Genomic DNA, 22096 nt, shown 5'->3' with positions numbered 1-22096 from the left:
TCGACCGCTGAGTGGACGTCTTCACATTCTAATAAAATATGCTCCGCCGTTTCCCTAGCTTTACCGCAGCAAGCACATGCTTCTTCTTCCTTCTTATATATCGCTTTATAGGTGCGTTTTCTAAGGCATCCCAATCTCGCTTCGAAAAGTAATGAGCTTCCCTTTGAGTTATCATAAATGGTTTCTTTTCTGATTTCGTTTTTTCCTCTTAAGTATTTACTCATGGCAGGTTTCTTTTCCATTGCCACCACCCATGAGATTAATTCAGCCTCTCTGACTTTCCGCTTCTCCTTCTTTGTTGCTGTGTTGCCCACCCCACAGGCCGCATACTTGCTGGTAAGCTTCCTAGTTCTTTTCCTCCACTGTGAATCAACGTTTTGCCTGTACAGATAGCTGAACACTCTCCCAGCCCATTTACTTTCTTCCATATTCCTCAGCCGTTCTTCATACCCAATTTTACTGCGAGCTTCCCTCACTTCAAAACTAGTCCAGCCCATATTCCCCTGCACAGCTTCATTTGTAGTCTTCCCGTGAGCGCCCAATGCGAGGCGACCCACTGACCTTTGGTTCCCGTCGAGTCCTGATTGTACCCTTGATTTAAAGCAAACAACCGCATTTCCAAAAGTAAGTCCTGGAACCATTACCCCTTTCCACATACCTCGGAGGACCTCGTACCTGTTGTATCCCCATAGCGCACTGTGCTCAATCTAAATCTAAAGAGGCAATCTAAATCAGAAGAGGCCTCCTTGTGTCGCAGCTCTGTACCTTTGGCCCGCATGTGTTCGTCGGCTCCACTGGCCGCCTCAACTTGCGTCGTGCCAAATATGGCAAAGTTATCGCGCATGTATGCCTTCATAACTGGTGTCCTTGGTATGATGTTGCACCATGCTCTGAGAACCAATTTTCCGAGATCTGTAGTGACCTCCTCTATCTGCCTGCCAGGGAAGACTTATGCACATCTTTTTCTAATCCAGCCTTGTTATTAATGGTTTGTGATAACAATTATCTGAGGTTTATGCATAATAATTACATAATAATTCTCTCTTTTATATCTTGATACAATGAATTGATTCTTTTTTATTTGTCTTATTGTGAGGAGAAAGTACTCCCTATGCAAGTCTTCCATGTGAGGGTGTTGAATTCTCCCTTTCGCTGACATTCCTGTTGTGGAAAGTAGCCTTGACGGCGGCGCCAGATCCCACTGATCACATCGAACAAACCAAGCGCAAACAAAAGAACGCACCTTGATGACATCATGAGCAACGGCGCGCACATAGTGGCCCAAGGTGGTAAACAACGTGCGTCTCTCAGCCTGGGCCTAAGATTTTAACTAGATAGATAGATAGATAGATAGATAGATAGATAGATAGATAGATAGATAGATAGATAGATAGATAGATAGATAGATAGATAGATAGATAGATAGATAGATAGATAGATAGATAGATAGATAGATAGATAGATAGATAGATAGATAGATAGATAGATAGATAGATAGATAGATAGATAGATAGATAGATAGATAGATAGATAGATAGATAGATAGATAGATAGATAGATAGATAGATAGATAGATAGATAGATAGATAGATAGATAGATAGATAGATAGATAGATAGATAGATAGATAGATAGATAGATAGATAGATAGATAGATAGATAGATAGATAGATAGATAGATAGATAGATAGATAGATAGATAGATAGATAGATAGATAGATAGATAGATAGATAGATAGATGTGCCGCTTTTTAAAGAACGTCTTTCACGCCAACGCATTGGCGAGCTGCGCCATGAATGCACTGGGTATGCACCGCTCGTCTAGCCAACTTGGGTCATTGAGTATGTGCTACTGTGTGTGCAGCAAGTGAAGGAACAATTCTCAGCGTGTGCAAGCACCGGCACCACGATTCTCGTCTCGGAGGCCACGCACAGACTTTCGGCCGCGCTTTTAGAGGGCGCACCTCGGTCAGAGAGAACAGCGAGAGAAGAGTTCGGCTCCCACGTGACGCGTTTCTCAGCGTTCGCACGCACCTGAGTAGTATGAAGAGATAAAGGAAAATGTGCTGTCATATTGCAGTCTGCAACGTGTGAATAATTACTTTGGAAATTTGTCATCTTATGTGATTAGTCCAATAAAAATAAGCTGTTGCTACTCTTAATAACTTGTTCCCTTTCCACTGTCTTTACTTCTTTGAATTCTGCCCCCCCCCCCCCCAAGGCTCCAAGAACCAGCACTCATCTCCTGCTGACACCAGCCATTGCTCGTCCACTCCCTTGTACGAAATAAATTTGATCTAGAAGCTCCCGCATCTTCAATCTTCTTCCACTAGCATATTTGTTGCTGCGTAGAATCTGTTAAGTTTGCGGTGTGAATCGTAAAAGTAAGCAATTCATATGAGGCAGCGACCGCGCGAAACCGAGGAGAAGGGGGGCAGCACTCCCAGGAAGGGGGCGGTGGCCCTCTCGGACCCGCGGAAGTAGCGAGGAACCAAGACCTCGAGCAGCACAACGCACGAGACTGACGTAGGGGCCGCGTCGCGGTAAAAGCTTGTCCTCCCTGCGTGGAGGGAGCCTAACCGACTCTGCAGGCATTTTCAATAAAGTTGTTCTCTCTCTCTCTCTCTCTCTCTCTCTCTCTCTCTCTCTCGTGTCTGCACCGCATATATCGAGAACATGCAGCTGCTGTGAACGAGGTTTAGGGATGCATTATTACGGTCACGGTTAACGGTCTCTGACATAACTGCAGGCTCGATAGTTCTCTTGGCGACATTCATTATTCGTCTTGTTTCGGCAGCCAAAATGTGCTCACGTAATTGTCTACCACACGTGTGTGAAGTTTTCTTTAAACACCCTTTAAACATTTCTTGCCTTCCGCCTCCAAAAGAAAATTTCATATACATGCTGAGAAACATTTCACCGCTTTTTGTTGGAAGGTAATGCGCGCTTGCATGCGAACTTTTCAGCTGTTCGAGCGACGGGTGTAGTGAGGATTTTATGTTGAGCGATCGTGGGGGCTCCTATTCCTTATATGTAAATTCGCGCGTGTGTTTGTATATGTGTGTGTATATATCTGTACACACAATCTAAAAACTTCGGGGGGTTCGCACCTCTGTGGCTACGCCAATCGTTCGAGCTCAGCCTGCATTAAAAAGTGTAATCTTTCTCAGCGCTTGCGAACAGTTGCCGCATGTAGCTCGCGACCCGCAGACAAAAATCAAATGCAAGCTGTTAATAGGTATACAATTAGTGCACCCGTTTATGCTACTGGTAGTATGCCGCATGTGTGTTTGCTGAGCTACAATAAGCGGCGGATTAGGTGGAGGGGCTGTTTGCACTGAACGCCCAGTTACTGATATTACTTTAACTACGAAGGCCAAGTCTGCACGGGCGTTCGTGCCTGTGTGTTGTTAGTCACACCTGTAGCACAATAGCCTGCAGAGAAACCAAGAATACACTTAAGTAATAATTTTAGTACTTTTAAAGGGCCTTTGTGAAAGGAGTAATCAACCATAAGGTGAAAGATAATAAATGCTTTATTGCTCATTAAAATAAAAGTAAGCTTCTTGTATTTTCATTGCTATTGACATGTTCAAGATCAGTTTGGTCCACATTTGGGCTGCTTTCTTGGGATGGAAAGATACAAACTTAAAGACATTTCCTGAACTAGAACCACTCATGGATCGCACACACTCCTCTTCTACATGTCTGCAAGAAGAGAAGAATGACACGCTATTTTCTCATTTTCAGCACGTAGTAATAGAAATGGCTTTGAGCGCGAGGACGAGTTTTATTCTCAATACTATGTGGATGACTGCAGCCACCACAATCTGCTAGGGTTAAACATGTTTATCAAGAAGAGAAGCATCGGTTATTTAAAAAGCTGCATTTACTCAGACGATTAGTCAGTCCATGACCTACAGAAGACATATGCACGTAGACGGTGCGATCAAGAGTGAGAAAAAAAAACAGTGCCACGTGAGTGTGATATTCAGTTACAGTGGCTGTGATTAATCAGTTACAATAAAATCAACCAAGCAGAGACAGAAACCAAAGACATGACTGAGGAAAGTGTTTGCTTATTTTATTGAAAGGGACAAGTAATACGCGAAAGGGAAAGGAATGTGTACCAAATGGACAATTCTTTGCAAGAGGGGACCGAACACACATCTTGCATGTTACGCGTGCGATGCTTTACGGATAGAGCTACCGCAATTGTCCTTCTGGCCTCCATTTTATTTTGGTATTTGCATATGCGCACTAGATCTATTATCGGGAGTGTGAGTTATCGCCACCACTCACCACTCACCGACCCGAAAAATTGGGGACCTCAACTCCTTTTGTTCTTTGTGATCAATGTATAACGAAGGGCTCTCTTTTGGAAGCCTTGACGCGATGACAGCGCATACGATGGGCAGTTGGCCAGTTCCCTTCTGATAATTTCTTTTGCGACTGGAGGACGCAGTTTCTATGGAAATGTCTTTGGTGTCGCAGGGGACGGGTCCCACATACACTGCCCCAATATTAATAATAATAGTTGGGGTTTTACGTGCCAAAACCACTTTATGATTATGAGGCACGCCGTAGTGGAGGACTCCGGAAACTTTGACCACCTGGGGTTCTTTAACGTGCACCTAAATCTAAGCACACGGGTGTTTTCGCATTTCGCCCCCATCGAAATGCGGCCGCCGTGGCCGGGATTCGATCCCGCGACCTCGTGCTCAGCAGCCCAACACCATAGCCACTGAGCAACCACGGCGGGTTGCCCCAATATTACGTCAACCTTTGATGTGAATAGGTTTTAGGTTTAGCGATATTTAGGAAAGCGAAGTAGTGTTCTACATAATCTTAATGCCATTTCGTAAAACATTTCTTCCGATTGCAAAACGTACGTTGTGCTTTGTACTATATGCCCATGCGCAGAGTACTGTCTAAAAAGGGAAATCCTTCTAAATAAGAAGGAAACTCTGCAGTATATCGCCTATTGCATAGGCTTAACAACTCTGTGATGCAGCTTCTTACACTAGAAAACTAACTTATGATAACGAAAATACGAACCTTTCTAGAGGAACAGCGCATGCCTTCCAGAATATCTACAACCGTGCAGTTTACCTTTTTGTAAATTTTGGTGCAGCATTCCATTTTGCATTTCATACTTAATTCAAGAGGCTGAAAATAAAAGAATAATCACGTATGAACGGACGAATTTCTTCCGTTGACTATCTCGTATCAATAGGACGCGGTTGGTGTTAATTCCCTGCTTAATGTATACTGAATTGTCTTTATCACAGGAGAACCACGAGACATATTGCATATTGAAACCCAAATTTACGTAGTCAACACACTCTAGAATCGAAAATGTCGTTTTAAGAATTGCTCACAGGATATCGTAGCAGAAGGGTATGCGTTAACAGACATGAGTCGTGCGGCCTAGGAAGAAAAAAAAAAGACGAAGCGTTCGTTTGGTGTGCTGCAGCAGTCTATAGAGCGCTAGGCATGTAAACCAAATTCTGGCATTATTGTTGCCTTCGTCTATCTGTGTAACGTGCTTTTTTCCCTATACTTTTCTAACGGTACCACTACTTAGTGACTGGCGAATAAAGGTTTTTGGCGAGGATTTGTGAAATCGGTGAATTCAGTGACGCCTGCGATATTGCATTGGGACTGTTGAGGCTATGTAACAATTTCGTTCAAGTAGTTTTCATATCGCTGATTAGCATCGCTCACAACCAATGGGCCCTGAAACACCTTTTACGTAATCATGGAACGGCTTCACTATTAAATGACGCCGTCTCAGAAATTCCGGGCAGCGAAAATTTTTCGAATTCTTCAAGTAAAGTGGAGTTATCGCACCTATAGCTTGATGTTCTTTTTTCTTTTTGTCCCGGCTAACGTGCTGGAAGCTATACAGCGGAAAAGCCAGGAGAGAAAGCGCCGACCAAAAGTTGAGTGTCGCGGCAATCCGTGGCGGCCGCGGTAGACTAAGCCGCGCAGCCCGCTGCCACCATCGCAGGGGCAACGCGCAGCTGGCGCAGCTACGCGTAGTGCAACGATCAAAGGATTTTTCTGTCTCCTTGAGATCATAGGCACATATGTTTTTCATATATTTAACTCAAAATTAGCAATTATGTATCACTGAGAATGCTTTCACGATTACGAAATCAGCCAATGGCTTTGAAGGGTGCAGCTGCTTTTGATGACGCTTCACGAGCGCAATGTGGAAGCGAGAGGAAGCGACGTTTGCTGTTTTGGACACGAGATTTTAAATTACCAGCCGCACGCAGTACAGTAATATTTGGCTCACATGTTCACAGCAGGCTCTACGACAGATCGGCACGGTTTTCTTACTAAATTAAAGAAGTAATTCAGGGCCCCTAAAGCATGTTTTGGAGAGATAGCGGGAGAGAAAATTAAGAAAAAGAAGGAGAAAGGATGGTTAGTAAGTGCCCCAGCTTTTTTGCCATGGGATAAATATCTCAGCTTGTTTACCGTTGTCAAAAGTTTTCTACAACGCTACGGAATATGCCCAGCGTATCCACAAATGGCGCTCAGAATAACGAATCAACAAGCATTTCTGATTATACCTTCTTAGCTATGATTCCTATGTCCTTGTTAGGTTGTCTCATTATCTTCCGGCAGTAATAGAGCTCACTTATTTTTTGTCCAGGATAAAACTTGTAGCGAGTCATGTAGTTCTTGCTCGAGAGTACGCTTACGCATCTACGAGAAGCTTTCCTGTAGTGAAGAGAAACAAAGTACACATATAAACTGCTGACTCTCGAAACAAAGAAAGCTGAAACAAATTTATACGGTATAGAACTTGCCAAGAAATAGCTAGGATACGTCTGACAACCCGAGACCGACATTTAAAGATGACTTTGCGAAATCACTCAGGCATATATTTTTTAGAAGGATACGCTCCGCTGACAAGTGTGCATACATTTATTAAGCACACTGGGTATCTTCGTTGCTTTAACGTGACGCCTCGTGTGCCTAAATTCCACATGAGCACATTCCATGTGAGGCTACGAGGATGTTCGTGCATCAAAAATGTTACAGCTATATGTACGAAGGCGGACCCGAGCTATGAAACAGCACGTGTCAGGACCATTACTATGGTACGTTCTTACACTTCAGCGGTTATCGAAAGGTATCCTTGAATGCACGAAGACATCCCTGCAATATAGGACAGCACCACAGCCGCATTGTTTGTTAAGACAAACGGCGACCACGCTTGTTTGCATCACCCCCTTATTGTCTTTCCTCGGCCTTGATGGGAAAAGTTAATCCAGAAAACTGCCTTCTACCATGGTGGTTTGAGTGCCGGCGCACCAGTGCCTTTAATCTGCCCTTGAGAAAATTCAGCACACGTGATCAGTGCCTTAATTTTTTTTTTGTACATGTTCACACTTAGGTTTTTCTTCCGAAAGGAATAAGCAGAACGAAATCAGTGCCGTCCTCATCTCTTGAGTCTTCGCGCTGATAGCCATAACTAATTTATTTGTCACTCTAACGACGTCACTAGCTTCAATCTAGCAAGCTATAATCAAGAAGGCAGTTCATGTACAGAAACTTACTGCATCGTACTTCTTATACTGTCTCGACTGCATGGTGACAGAGTGTATTTTTTCGTTCCTCCATCCGCATAACTCATTAGATATCCTTCTTCCCACGGGCACCGTGGCGTCTTGTCATGTGATGCTCCCATCCTGCATTATCGAAGGGGGGCTCAGTCCTTTACATCCACCTGGTGTGTTGTCTTGTGCTCGAATCATAAGCACTTACGTATGAGCTAGCTCATGAGCCATTGTGCGGGTTCCAGAGTAAGACGTAGCGATATCCTCGCCTTCGGCAACACCCTGCGTTGTGCAGACTCTACCAGTATATGCGAGTCCTGAGGGGAAGAAATTTGTACCAAGCTAGAAAATCGCTTCGCTCTTTCTTAAAGCGAGTGTGAAAAAGAGGAAAGAAAGTTCACTAGCTACTGCATGCGACACTCCAATTCAAAGAGTAGTATACACTTTTTCTAGGTTCTATGCTGCATTTCGTAAATTACACTGCGACAACACTTGAACCTAACAAGAAGACTAATGGAACACAAGCCGAGGGACGTGATCAATTATTGTAACTTAGTCATATGGAATACTTGTCGGATTGCGTTTTAGATATCGTCTCAACGCATCCGGCGGACGAGAGGGCTGACGCTTAGATGGAAGGGGCGTCGTAGCGTAGAGTTTCATATAAAAATTTCCAGGGTGCACTGTGCTGCCGCGATCGTTCAGGCACTATGGTAATTAGCAGTAGTACATCGATTAGGTTAACTTTCGAGCTTTGGCATCAGAGGTTCTTGTGTCGCTGTTTACTACGCTTTAATTTTCTAAATTCTGAGACCTAGTTTTCCTAAACACAGAAAGGCAATAAATTTCGGTGTGCACATGTATAATCCGTGGTAATTGTTGCATTTAGAACGCACTATATTACGGCAAATGATCGATTTCCAGAGGTGCGAAATTGTTTGTAGAAATAAAGAATAATAATACAGGTAACTTCATAAGTAATCATCAAATAAAAGCGCGTTGAAACTAGGGGCAGACATTTCTGTAAGGATATTTCAAAAGAAACTTTGCATAGTAAGAGCGCCAAAGGTCACAGTGCACCAGGAGCAGCAGCAAGAGCGGGTTGGAAGTAATGCGCTAGTGACCTGTTGGTTTGTGGTTACTGCAGTCGCTGTGTTTGTTTACTAGTGAAAAAATGACATAAAAGACCACACACAAGAGCTTTGGTCCCTATAGAATTTCACGAGCAGAAAAACACAGAGAAATAGACGGACAGGAAGCTTAAAAGATGACTTGTATGTTGCGTTTATTAATTGGTAATGTACAAATGCATTATTAGAAGGGAAGAGATGCCAAAGTAAGAACTATTAGGGACCTCCTAACAAACATGTTATTGGGGCGAAGTACAGTAGCCGGCAGGCTGTGACGGTTTGTGAAATAATAAATGCGCAACAGTATACGATTTATACTCAATTGTAACACCACAGTAAATGCAGATTGCCTAAACAAGGGAGGCATCTCCATCTCTATCACTCATGGGTATAATGAGGAGCTGTTAGTTTTCATTCAAGTAGAACTCCAAAAGGCGTTCGAGCTAACAAATCGAGGTAACGTATTGCGCGCTGTGAATTGGTGTACATCTAGCAAACTGAGTTTGAATGAACGAGTTATTTGTCCGGAAGAGTCACGTTTATTACGGTGCCTTATTCAAGCAGACCTGAGTAAGTACATGCATCTAGCCTGACCTGCCAGTGTCGGCCAGCGCAAGTAATTTCTGATATCTTTCAGGAGATGCCCCGCACGCAATCTCGCATAATTGTCCACTGACCTGTGAAAGTTGTGTCCAGTTTGCCGTCTTCAACGCCGGAGAGGTCTTGGCTGCGAGTGATTTGTATTACGGGAGAATAATGAAAGAAGTGCGCTCATGAACAGTCAGTTGTTAAGCGGTGCTCATTGCAAGCAATGAGTTGCGTTGCTCAGCTTGAGGCGATGAGCGTACGCATGATGTCGTCATGTATACCTGTGTTCCCTCTCTCACCAAAAAACACAAGAACAAACAAAACAAAACAAAAAAGGAATAATGCAAAAAGAAAACTGAAAGGACTACTTCAGCCTTGGTAAATGCAGGACCTACATTTAACTGTCACATGAGCTACGGAGTCAAACAGAAGAATTATGCAAGGAACGAGTGTAAAGGGAAAATTAAAACATAAATCTAGTAGCCACAGAGTACACTCTAAGAACAGTTTACACACCTTGGCTTGCCCCTTCTGCCACATAAAAATAATCGTCATCTGCCTTGTTGCGTTTCCTTTTTTTATCGCTGCGAGCCCAGAACTTTCCAGTAACGAATGGCACGCGCGTTATCAGCATAGAACAGTTTACACCCTTTGGAGTGTCCCTTCTGATAACGCGCGTGCCGTTCGTCACTGGAAAGTTCCGGGCTTGCAGCGATAAAGAAAGGAAACGCATCAAGGCAGATGACGATTATTTTTGTGTGGCAGAAGGGGCAAACCAAAGGGTGTAAACTGCTCTTAGAGTGTAATGCAGACAGCGTAAGATGGAGCAAGAAAATATCGCAACGTTCCTTTAGTGCGGACGCCCTTCCGGTTGGATCAAATCTTGTAACAACATTGGGATCTTAGGATGGATGGATGGATGTAAAACTTTAATTGGTCCTGCAAGTAGTGACAATTAACCACTAAGCGGGCCGCTCCGACGTCGGGACTGGAAGGCCAAGCCTCACGGCCACGTCGTGAGCCTGATGGACAACCCAGTATTGTTCATCCAGGTCCGGGCTGCGAAGTGCAGCCTCCCACCTGGACGCGTCCTTGATCGCCGAGTCTTCAATTATGCATTAAAGCACCGCAATCCTGGCAAAAAGGCTCTGTATACACCTCAGGATAAAACATGTGCAGCCTCCGTGGGCAAGGATAAGTACCAGTCTGTAGTAAGCTTAATGTAAGTGCCTGAGCCCTGTTTAGTTTAGGATGCGGCAAACCATAAACACTGCGATTAAAAAGGCAATACTTCGTGATCTCATTGTATATGGAAGGGGAGTCTCTGTTTTCGAGGAGTACCGCCACGTCGTGGTGCGGGCCAGAGCGGAGGGTAAGATCTAGCGCTGCCTCATGAGCGGACTCATTGAGATTCGGAGGGGCTCCCTCAATCATCCCAAGGTGAGCAGGGAACCAGCATAAGTAGTGTTGAGAGATCTCACAGGTCTGCATAATTTTAAAAGGAACCTTAGCCACCGAGCCCTTCTCAAGGGTCCTAACGGTCGACTTTGAATCACTACACGCAAAAGGTCTGCGCCTGTCAACCAGGGCGAGCGCAATAGCCGCTCGCTCCGCGACCTCTGGCCTATCAGTCCGAACGGTAGCAGCGTTAACGACACCGCTCTCGTTGTCCACGACGACTACGGTAAACACCTTCCTCTCCTCGTTAAAAGTAGCATCGACGAAGCTAGCCTTCTGATTCTCATCACGAATGAGTCTCAGCAGGCGAGCCCCCTTGGCCTTTCTTCTACCCGCATTTCGTTCCGGATGCATATTCCTGGGAACAGGCTTGACGTGATACCGCTTACGGACCTTCCAGGGAATACCGACGTGAAGCTGCGAAATCTTCTCCTGAGGAACACCTAACTCTCTCAAAATCTGCCAACCCGTGCTAGTCGTAGAGAGACGCACCATCTGCGTCCTCTCCTGAGCCTCGGTTATCTCACTGTTATCCTAGTGTTGCCTAGACAAAAGCTTACTGTGCTCCTCAATCAGCTCATTCAGCTCGGATGTCTTTTTAGGCAGCCTGCGATTAAACCGATGTGCCTTCCACCTAGCCAGCACAGACCGCTTGTCTTCAATCGGATGGGCCAGACTGCTATCAACACTGTGCACCTCCAAATCCGTAGTGATCTCCTTCGTAGCCTCCTTTACATCCTCCCTTGCCTGGGTGAACCATTCCTCCAGAGACGGATGGTACAGGCCTTGGAATTCCTTCCTCCTTTTTCCTCTGTCCTCCCGGATCATCCGAAACTTATCCCAGTCTATAAAAGTTAACGCCCTAGGGCGCCTACCCTCAACCCCAAAAACGACTTGGTTACTGTAATGATCACTACCTATAGGTCTTCGGCAAGATTTCACCAACTAGGCTTGGCCGCGTTCTTTACAAAGCAGAGGTCACAGGTAGTATCCCTACACGTCGACGTCCCTATACGTGTCGGAAAGGCAGAATCATTGACCAGCGTAAGCTCAAACTCCGCAGTGTTCTGCCAGAGGTCTCTCCGTTTAACTATGTCATGCTTGTACCCCCACACGTCATACGGAGCATTAATATCCTTGGGCACGATTAGCGGACGGTCTCCGGCAAGATTAGAAGCATTCTGCAGAAGCAGCTTGAATATCTGCACCCTGTCGCTAGGGGCACTGTATACGTTCAAAATAAACAAGCTTTTCTTGTTCACCCCGTTAGGAATCACCTCAATAATGACATATTCCAGGGAACTGAAAGGTATCTTAAGATCATGAACCACCTGTGTCAGTTTGCTATTCAGCAGAATGCAGGTCCCCCGAGCTTTGGATCCCCCGAAGACGGTTCGGTAGCTTCTCAGAGAACCTTCTTCCGTCATTGTCTCCTGGAGTAGAATAGCCTGGGCCTACCCTCACACGCGCGAATATACTGATGTAGAGGCGCCCGTTTACGAGCATACCCCATACAGTTCCATTGCCACACACAAAAAAGTCTAATTTTGTCGCGCCATGTTGAAGCAGTTGCTGCCATCCATCTTGCTAAAACTGACACTTCCCCCTCGAGGAACCAGCCGACTGTGATTCCGACCTAAGAAGGGGAGAGGCACTCAGACGACTTGTTTTCGAACGCCTCTATTCTACATTGCAGCTCCTTGAATCTCCCATTGATTGAGCCGAGCGACTCTGTGAGACGCGTATTCAGCTGCGCCAGACCATCGTTGACCTGTTTAACACTATCCACAACACTCGACAACATCTCATTCACCTCAGATCTCAGCTTCCTCGACGCGGGCTCCGCCCCATGGGTCATCGCCTTCCTCTTTGAGAGGCGCGACCCACTAGCCTCATCTACATCAGCAAAATCCGTGCTCCCTATGGGCTCCGGAATTGCCCTCTCAGCCTCTGCAGGGCCTGCCACACCCTTAAGAGCCGAGATTTCTGCCCTAAGCAATCTCACCATTTGTCTTAACTCTGTGTTTTCCTGCTCTAGCCTCTTGAATCTCGCCTCATTCTTGCTATGCTCTGGCCTTACCAAACTAGGCATCTCCATTCGAGCACTTGGGTGCTCCGTCCAGGTAGTACCACTGGGCGCTCCACCGGGGCCCTTGCCTTGTAGACCCTGCAACACACCACTCTTGCGCACACCCTGTCCCTCAGTCCAAGTGGAGCCACACGCAGTCTCAGTTCCCAACTTTCTGTCCAGTCCGAAGCGCACCTTAGACGACGATCTACTCCCAGACCGGCCACCGGAGCGACTGCGAGATGCTCTTCCTGGTTTCTTTGATCTTGATCTTGAACGTCGACGCCCATGATCTTGTCCTTGCGCAGCCTCCAGCGTCTTCCCCAACGTCGGGAACTGGTTTTCGGCGTACCTGAAGCCTCCCTTCTCTTCATCCTCAGCCTTGATATCCGCCATAGCCCGCTCAAAACGACGGCACAGGACCACATATGGGGTACGCAACCGCTGCTGGCACTCCTTGGCAGCCGTAATATGCTCTCCCCCACACAGTTCACACTTGGGCGTACACCGGTGGGCCTCACCGGGATTGGTTGAACCGCAGCCCCTGCAAAGCACTTCTTCCGGCGAGGAGCAGACGTCAGCACGATGCCCAAGCTTTCCACAAGCATAACAAACATCAGCCTGCTTGCGGTAAAACGTGCATGTAACCAGCGCGCTACCCTAACGAACGTAGTTGGGCACCTTGTACCTATCGAAGGCGATGATGACCGTACACGACTCCTCGATGCGTTTTGCCGCCAGGGCCAGGGGATTACGCGGGTTCACAATCTTGCGACTGAGCGCTTCGGGTCCCTCGCTGAGAGGAACATTTCTTATGATTCCCTTGCACGTTTCATGCGTCGCCGCACGATATGCCGCAGCTTCATGCATGTGCCCAGCAATGCATAATTATTATTTAACAATACTGTAGGCCTTTGCACAGGCCCAAACAGGAAGTGGATTGTACAATATACACACAAGCATGGGAAAAACAGGAAAAAAGAAAAACAAAAAAATATATAAAGCAAAAAAAAATGCCATACAACAGCACTGTTATACAACGCAAGACACCCTTATTTTGTTTCACATGAATCAGGGAAAAGATACTCAAAACAATTGCAATATTTGTCGTATAATATTCTTGTAGTTATTGTGGATCTATATAACACCACTACTCAGCACATTGCAATATTTACATTTGAAATGCAATCACACGTGCACTAGTGTCCAGTCAATCAACCAACGCATTACCTTTAAACTATGCGCTCAACTACTTTCATGAACAGCCAAAATATGACTCCAATTTTGCGACAAAGCCATCCACAGAATCTGAGTCTACAATTTCCTTTGGTAACGAATTCCAGATTTCAATTGCCCATGGGAAATATGAATAGCTGAACGTGTCGCACTGTGTCGGATATTGCCTGATGTGTTTATTATGACAGGTTCTATTGGAGTGTCGGTGTGGTGGCTGCACGTAATCTCTCTTATCTATATTAATTTTGTCATTACATAGCATAAAAAGAAATTTCATGGCAGCCACACGACGCCGACAAACAAGGGTAGGCAGTGCTGCCTGGCTTCTAAGAGCACTTACGCTTTCGTGTCGAGAATACTTATGGTAAATAAATCGCAACGCTTTATTTTGAATGCTTTCTAATTTCTGTGAGAGTCCTTTCTGGTGCGGGTTCCACACTAAGCTACCATACTCAAGAATTGGCCTTAATAAAGTTCTATATGCTGTTAGTTTCACGTAGGATGGTGCTGCAGTTAATTTTCTTCGCAAGAAACCGAGTGTTCGGAAGGCCTTGATCCTCAGCTACTTCGTAGCATGTTCTTCTTCCTGCGTGCTAACCACCACAATATTCTGCTGATAATTGGGGCAGACCGTGTCCGCTTCTCGCTTCACCTCGTCTACGCAAGCAGCAGCCGTGATTGCATCCGCCACCGCGGCCGCCCCAATTTTAGCAATATTAAAACCTCCCCTTATCCTGACGATAACCTGATATCATTTTTCGGCAGCGGAGGCCTTTTACCGCGCCGGATAAAACCCGTCTTGACGCTAGCAGGCGAGTTTGTACTCACTTTGCCGTTCTTGGGTCCCAACCCACCGTTAGTGCTAACAGCGTTGCCGCCGTACGATAGCCTTGCCTTGGTCATATAATTCCTCTGGGTGTTAATTTTCCAGGAAGCATCCTCCGAAACGTCTTCTGGAGCAATATCTTCACCTTCCACAGCGTATTCCATAATGACAAAAGCGTCAGGTGGCCGGGGAGCCGGCGCGGCCCACGAGCGCGGTGGGTTCGGCAATAAGGGTTAACATCCGGCGGCGTAGTCTAGACGAGAACGGCCGTAAAGCCACGTACAGTCCACTTACTGAAAAAAGTCCTATATCCCGGTGTAGCCTGTAACTTCGTGCATCCGTTTAGCACAGAATTATGCAACAAAGAGAGAAAAATCCTGTCAACACTGCCCATAAAGCGGAAGCCGACGCGGACACGTCTCACTACTTGTAGTGAGGATCTTAGGAAGCGTTTACCTTTTAAAGGTGGATAATTAACTGAGAGATATTGCAGTTTAACTTGACGATGGGGCTCTTCCGTTATGGGGCACAGTTAAAATAAGATTTAGTGAAAGTCTTCTACTTCAATAGTTGTGGTGGCACCTGTATAAGTAAGGTATCCTGTGAGCTGTGGCTTTTATTCGCAGAGTTCTTTGTTAATGAGACATGCCAGTTCTCGATGTGTCCTTCATTTTGCAATCACCGAGTAGTGCCTGTCTTTGCTGATATTTTAGATGTACTTTATCTCGCATATATATGTATTCTTTTTCGAACAAGCGTTTGTTGAGAGGTAGCACTTGTGTCTCAGTCTTTCAGAGCTATCATTCGTTAGTTTCGTGCTGTGCCTTCTTAAAAACGACGGAAGACTAACTTTCCCAACTATTAAACTTAGTTAAGTGACTGGTAGGACAATCTCGCGATCGCAAAGACTGTCAAAGCTCACCTCCAGCTCAACGTGTAACGACTTTTTCATTACGAGAATAAAAATATTCCTCGCAAATCGCTTACCCTGTTATAAAGTACACGACGTCAGGATTCCCAGGTATGTTCCCTTTGGAGTAGTATTCCACGAGTGAATCCAATGTCTTGTCAGCGTCGAGAGTTCCTTCATTATGTACAGCGAAAGATTCATGCTGTGTAAAATGCAAGCATTGGAGGTTTACAAGGGAAACCTATCAGCTTCCTCGAAAAGAGAATATTCGTCATTAATTTTGTTGCTTTTGTGTGGAGGGGGGGGTGCGGGGAGCTTTCGATCAACTAGGACTTAGAACAACCGCATACAACAGTTGTTGTATATCAACTTCCACGGGACGGTAATCGTGAAAGAAGCGACTTCGTAGCCATCAGACTAAGACTTTCTAAATTTTGTTGCTTGATGTCACGAATAACCAGATACAAGGGGTTCAGTTTTTTGTCCGTTACAGCCACACAACAAAGAAGACCGTGAATACAGATAAAGCATAGGGGAATACAAATTGTTCTGTTCAAATTAAATGTGAAAATAGTTAACCAAAGGAAAATGAAAGCCGACCAAGCGATAAACTGCCGCAAGCGGGAACAGAGCCCACACGGTGCGCGTAACGCGTGCAGTGTTCTACAAAATAATCAACCGCGACACCTTTCTTTCGCCGGCTTTATTTGCTATTTGAAGAGTGTGTTGACACTTGGGCGGGATGACAAGCGCCGCCGGTCGCGTTGCGGGCATCGCACGTCGACGATGCGGGAGATGATGAGACAGCAGAAAAAACCGCCGGCGTCGGTAGCTTGAAGTTCATTGTTCAATCTGCTCAGACTCCTGCATGCACATAGGTGGTACATGGGAGGAACGCTAGTGTATGTGCGCACCATAACGTTTCACGTATTAGGTGCTAGAAGGGACTCTGGCGCTGTGACTGTTCAGCCACCTTGGGAAGAATGGTTAGTACACGAATTTGTCTGGTCTTCGTGCTTGTGGACGCATCGGTTTTGTGGCTTTGAGTATGACGCTTTATGTGCCTTCATTGTCGTAAATTTCAAAGTTATCTATGCTTTTCTCAATGCATAAGATTCTGCTGGCTCGCATAATTGCTACTAATTCCATCGGTTCAGCGTATCAAGGGGATCAAATTGAAAACGCGCCAAGCGTCTCGACACGCTGACGTGACCATGAGAAATTCATTTTCGGCTCAAGCGCTCGTGGTGTAATGGCTTTTCAATATCGAGATTGTGAGTTAGAGGTCTTGGGTTAGAATTCTGCCGTCGGACAATTTTGATAATGTTCACCTAACTATGTATAAATCACACTACTTTGTTGAAAATGTTGAGCTCACGTAGTCAAGAAGCCTTTCCAAGCCAGAAGGACAAGTTAAGGCAATTTCATGTATTAACCATCGTTTCCGTGCTGGCTAAACCACCCGCTTGCAGCTCCCGTAGTCAATAACGCCAGAGTTGCCTCCATTGTTAATGCATGAAACTCTATGGTCTAGACAACGCTCTAGCAAGCAATGGAAAGTGGAACGCTGTCCTTGATCTGCTGCAGAGGCGATTGAGCAGAGCGTGATGGGGCGTTTACTTGGCTTCATCGTTTTTGCGTGTCAAAAGGACTGAGCGCTTGCCTTTTGCCTCGAATTTGTTCCTCCATTTCTTCTCATACTTTTCCTGCTTCCTTACGGGCTCCTCATTTTCCCCTCTTACTCTCTCCCGCAGGCTTTGGAATGACGTCAAAGCATCTTCCTAGTCTTCGGCCTCAAGCTTTACGCTTCACTTTCGTCTGCGCGCAGTGGCGTTACACGATGGAATTCTGACTGAAAGCTAGGCAAAAAAGAATTATATACATATGATTTTAGGAAACACCACACAGCAAGTCATTTCAACCTACTTATGAACCAAACTCGCATATGAAGATACAGATAAACTTTTTCTCAGCTGCGGAGTTCTTTAAAAGGCAAGTTAGCCCCTTTTGTTCTTTTTTCTCAGACTCGTTTGCTTTCACAATATTTCCTCCATCTTGCGATATTGTGCAGAAGTAACAGCTGTTGAGGTAGTGGGAATTATATGTTGATTACGGCGAGCGGAGGAGACATTCTTCGGTATTTTGTCAAGTCATATGCGATCATGGCCTTACGAAGACTTCGCGAGGCCGACACTTCTATAGCAGCAGTAGAATTCTACAAGCACTTAAAACAGGAAAGCGAGAAGTAGTATGGCCCAACCTACTGCTCTGCACAATGTAAGCATGAAAGCCGACTAAAAATAACATGAATAAATATGATGTTGAGCACACGAAAAAGGGATACGTATATACAGTAACCGTAAAACAAGTGGTCTCTTTGTGGTGTCGAGTCCAGTCCTGTGCTCTGCAAATAGTCTATTATAGGCTTTGTAGCTGCTCTTGCTTTCGTTAGAGCACTCGATGCGGAAAAAATTGCAGATTTCTGCTATCCTTGCCTTTATATGGCGGCCTAATCGTATGATAATGACTGACTAATAATGATAATGACTAATCGTATGATAATGACTTTGGTAAGCTATAGCTCAGACTGCAAATCCTGCTAACCTGTCCAGTCTCCTAGTGGAATACCGCAGCCACGGAGGCAGCTGCACCCAAACGGCTGCAACTCGCACTAAAGTTTTGCCTTTCCGCCACTCGCTTTCTAAGCCAGTAAAATTGTCCAAATGTACTTACCTTACTTCTGGTTATTCCGACAAGCCTAATTTTTATTGCTGGATTCTTCATATCCAGGTACCTTAGGTTTGCCTAGAATTAAATAGCAGCTGATTAGTATTGCGACCAACAGTACGGAAATGTATAGCAGATATGGCTTTTGAAAGATGTCTCTTTTGCACATGGCCTAAATGTTAGAAGGGTCGCTTCAGTGCCACATCTGCTATGACTTTATGCGGTTGAGCGTGTTAATATAAGAGCGAAGAAATGGCTTGCGCAAAAAGAAAGACGAAGTGCGGCGATCGAGCACGCGTGGCACGGTAGCTGTTCGTCTTCTCGCTCAATTAAACAGCGCCGTAAGACGCGCTGCTCTGGACTCTTTCGGCGTATTGTCCTGCACCGAAGTTGAAGCCTGGTCGAACAAACAACCAGGTCCTCGGTCTTTACAGAGGGTTCAATTTCCCGCCGCAAGTGAACCATTTCCTGGGACAAAATGCAGGTTTGCCACACTTTGTGGTAAGGATCGAACTTTGTAGTGGGGAAGTACGCATTAGCACAGTTGCATGACTTTGGTGGTACTAATTATTTCGAATTCTCTACTACGGCGCTTCTCATAGCCCCGGTGCTGCTTTTCGACATCGGGCTCGATCAATCAAATGGTCAGAGAGTCATCGATTCAAAGATGTTGTGGTTCCGTCCAAAGTGCGAAACAGTGAAGGTGCACAATGGGTTAAAGACACAAACTCTCGTGACATTAATCGTGGAAACATTTGCATCGAGATGCCAACAATCTCTTGCTCGCTATTTAAATAATGACACGTCTCGACTGCTGGTGGTTGGCCTTGAAGCCGGCGCTTACTAGGCGGGAGTGGAAAGCAGAAATTAAAAGTTAGTATGCGAATTTCAAAAAGCTATAGTAATATCTCTTTCAGAAATACCCCAGAAGCCATCCTCGATGATTATCTAAGCCAATCCGAAGCATCTTCCCGCTGGGCGTGGCGCAACGACCGTGGGAACTGGCGCTCTCCCGGAGAAACGCTCGCTCGGCGACCGCCACATGCGGGGCCGTCGATACCCTGGCTTCGTACGATCGAAACCAGAGGAGGTGATAGGCGCTGCACGCCGCACCAAATTCGTCTTTGACAGAGTCGTTTTCAAAGTACGCGTCTGCGTCCTGTGAGTGCTAGTCCCCCAATTGGCTTCGCTTGGTCTCGGCGGCCTGTTTAGCGGCACTTGGTGTGCCGGCGTTCTTCGGCCGGGCTTTTCTCCTTACTCGCTTTTCCACGACCGCGTGTACCTCCTCGACCATTACTTCACCTCCTGCGTCGCCGCTATATGGTTGCGCGTCGCATACCTCTGTGGTCTCCGGACAGCCTTTGCACTCCTCTCCTTGACACTTTAGAGCACCCGTTGTTGTATCTCCAAGTAGAGGCCTACTCGAAAGATAGCGCATCTAGGGCAACCCAGCCACGTCTATTTGTGTCGTGCACACCCGTGCCGGCGAGCAGAGCAAGGAGACTCTATTAAGCCAGTAGCGGAGCGCGAACGGGCACGGGAAGGTGGGCGCGCATGCGCGTGGACCAATAAAGATCCGCGCTAATAGCAGCAAGCGAGACAAGACGTTCATTTGAGGAATCACCAGTCGTTTGTGCGCAGGCGCGAGTAAGAGCGCGCGTGAGAGAGAAAACGTGGGGGCTTTTGTTCCTGGAATATATGACTCTACCTAGGCACTACGGAGGAGGTCTCTTATCACGTGTTGTATGCGTTGTATGCGTTTGTCCCCTAGACATTCCGGCATTGCGGAGTGCGGTCGAGTTTGTTTACGCTCTGCCGCTGGCTGCCCGCGTGGTGAGGCAGTTGGTACGGACGCTGCATTTGGTGATCGCTGTGTCGGAAGAGGCAAGGTTCTGACTGGTAGGTGTTGTATAAGTGGAGGGTCACTTTTTTTGTTGCGACGATAAGGCTGGATTTTTCCCAAGAACTTCTCCAGGAGGGCATATGTAACCGGAAAACGGAGACCTCAGGCGAGCACCTGAGGTTATGCGGCGCAGGATCTCCAGGGCACCCAGGGGTAGCGGGTGATCATAGCTGGAAGCAGGGCGACCCGTAGGTTGGGGCCACGGAGGCCGAAGCGTGCCAGGGGGTGTTCGCATAAAAAATTGTCTGACAACCGATCTTCTACACTCCTGGCACGCGCAGGCCACGGCGAGCCACGACCCACGGACCCGTCCGGGTGCTAGCTTTGGTATTTCCGTTGCTGCTTTGGTGTCCCGGAGGCGCCGCCAATAATGCGAAATAATGACACGTTGTTACAATTAGTAAAAAAAAATACGTTTGAACAAATATAATTACGTACAGCCGCCAACTAGTGATGCTAAGTCCAGCACTACCGCGCCCCGCGACTTCTGCAACACCAGTCAGAACTTTGCGTGTGAAGGTAGTACGTCGGACAGACTTTCTCGCGCCTGCGGCGTTGGTGCTGGGTCAGTCATCGTCAGCGGCGGCCTTTCAGCCACTCGCGTTCAATCGCGGTTGCTAAAGGGTTCTGCCTTCCAGATTTTAAAAATATGCGGCCCGGGCTGTACTGTATACGATCGCTACTGCTCCTACAGAAACATCTGTGATGTTATTAGACAATTTTAGTTGGGCGTCCGCAGCAGCTCTGCGTACGCAGCAAACACGTGGATGCGCCAGTGCGCTTGTGCAGTACGCAGGAGCACGCACGGTATCTTGCGTACGCTCGCAGCTTTTCAAAAGCTGCGTAGCGTCCGCTGTGGGCTCAGCGGCCTTTGCGGAAGGTTGTCGCGTGTCCACGAGAGCGCATTTTTCGATATCGCTGTTGCTCAAGATATGATTCTGGCATCGTGGCGATATGACTTCGTGGCGGCTGTTATTGCCTACACAGTTTCAGAAGGTGGCATGTGGCGGCGCTGAGTAGCACACTACTGGTTCCTACGCGCGCAAGTCAGCAATCCCCTTGTCAGCTTTTGCGTGCGGCCAACTTATTGCCGTATCGAGCGCGCGCGCTACGCTACGCACGCACAACCTCGCGCCCTGCGCACGTGGGTGGTTACGGACGCCCGACTAAAACTGCCTATATACAAGGCACATCGCCGTAAGGTGCGAGAAAGCTACGATCCGCCACGACTATTAGCCCGCTGCTTCACCTACTTTACCGCGCCGGCAGCCAGCGTCCGAGCGATGCCCATAAATCTGGGATGCCCATGTCCCATTATTCTGGGTATATAGCGCCGGATGGGGCAGATATATTTTATTTGTTTGAAGCGGCAAGTGGGTAGTTTACACCTGTTTTTCCGTCTTCGTTTTGCAAGACTTACTGACGGAAAGCTATATGCACATGAATAAACGCAAGGGATACATGCCGCTTGAAAAAGAAGACAATTACTTCTTCTCCAAAGGGAACCGTAGAAAACTATGTTAGAATAAAAGCAGCCACTGCGGCTGCAATGCACGGGCAGTCACTGCGCATCATTAAAAAATAAAATGAAATAAATAAGAGAAAGAAAGGCATTTATTATAGGACATAAATACATGTCATATGCCAGTATAAACTCCATTTGAGGTGTCGCAA

At 46.4% G+C, this 22096-nt stretch overlaps 1 protein-coding gene across 2 annotated transcripts in view; it reads right to left on the bottom strand.

Annotated features, from left to right (window-relative positions):
- Positions 1–3517: 3517 nt before the first annotated feature.
- The window catches only part of LOC142564210 (venom metalloproteinase antarease-like TfasMP_A), a 35511-nt gene continuing 16932 nt past the window's right edge, over positions 3518–22096 (bottom strand). For both annotated transcript variants that reach the window (XM_075675117.1, XM_075675118.1), the window contains 8 exons: positions 18526–18597; positions 15870–15994; positions 9384–9433; positions 7785–7893; positions 7577–7708; positions 6584–6734; positions 5058–5168; positions 3518–3707 (listed from right to left, as the gene is read on the bottom strand). In XM_075675117.1, coding sequence (XP_075531232.1) covers positions 3666–3707; positions 5058–5168; positions 6584–6734; positions 7577–7708; positions 7785–7893; positions 9384–9433; positions 15870–15994; positions 18526–18597 — 792 coding nt within the window. In that variant the 3' untranslated portion in view covers positions 3518–3665. The remainder of the gene's footprint in view (positions 3708–5057; positions 5169–6583; positions 6735–7576; positions 7709–7784; positions 7894–9383; positions 9434–15869; positions 15995–18525; positions 18598–22096) is intronic.

The sequence above is a fragment of the Dermacentor variabilis genome, chromosome 11 (assembly GCF_050947875.1).
Source record: "Dermacentor variabilis isolate Ectoservices chromosome 11, ASM5094787v1, whole genome shotgun sequence".
In the NCBI taxonomy this organism is placed as follows: Eukaryota; Metazoa; Arthropoda; class Arachnida; order Ixodida; family Ixodidae; genus Dermacentor; species Dermacentor variabilis.
Note: the sequence above shows the minus strand (reverse complement) of the source record. Positions and strands in the feature narration are given on the sequence as shown.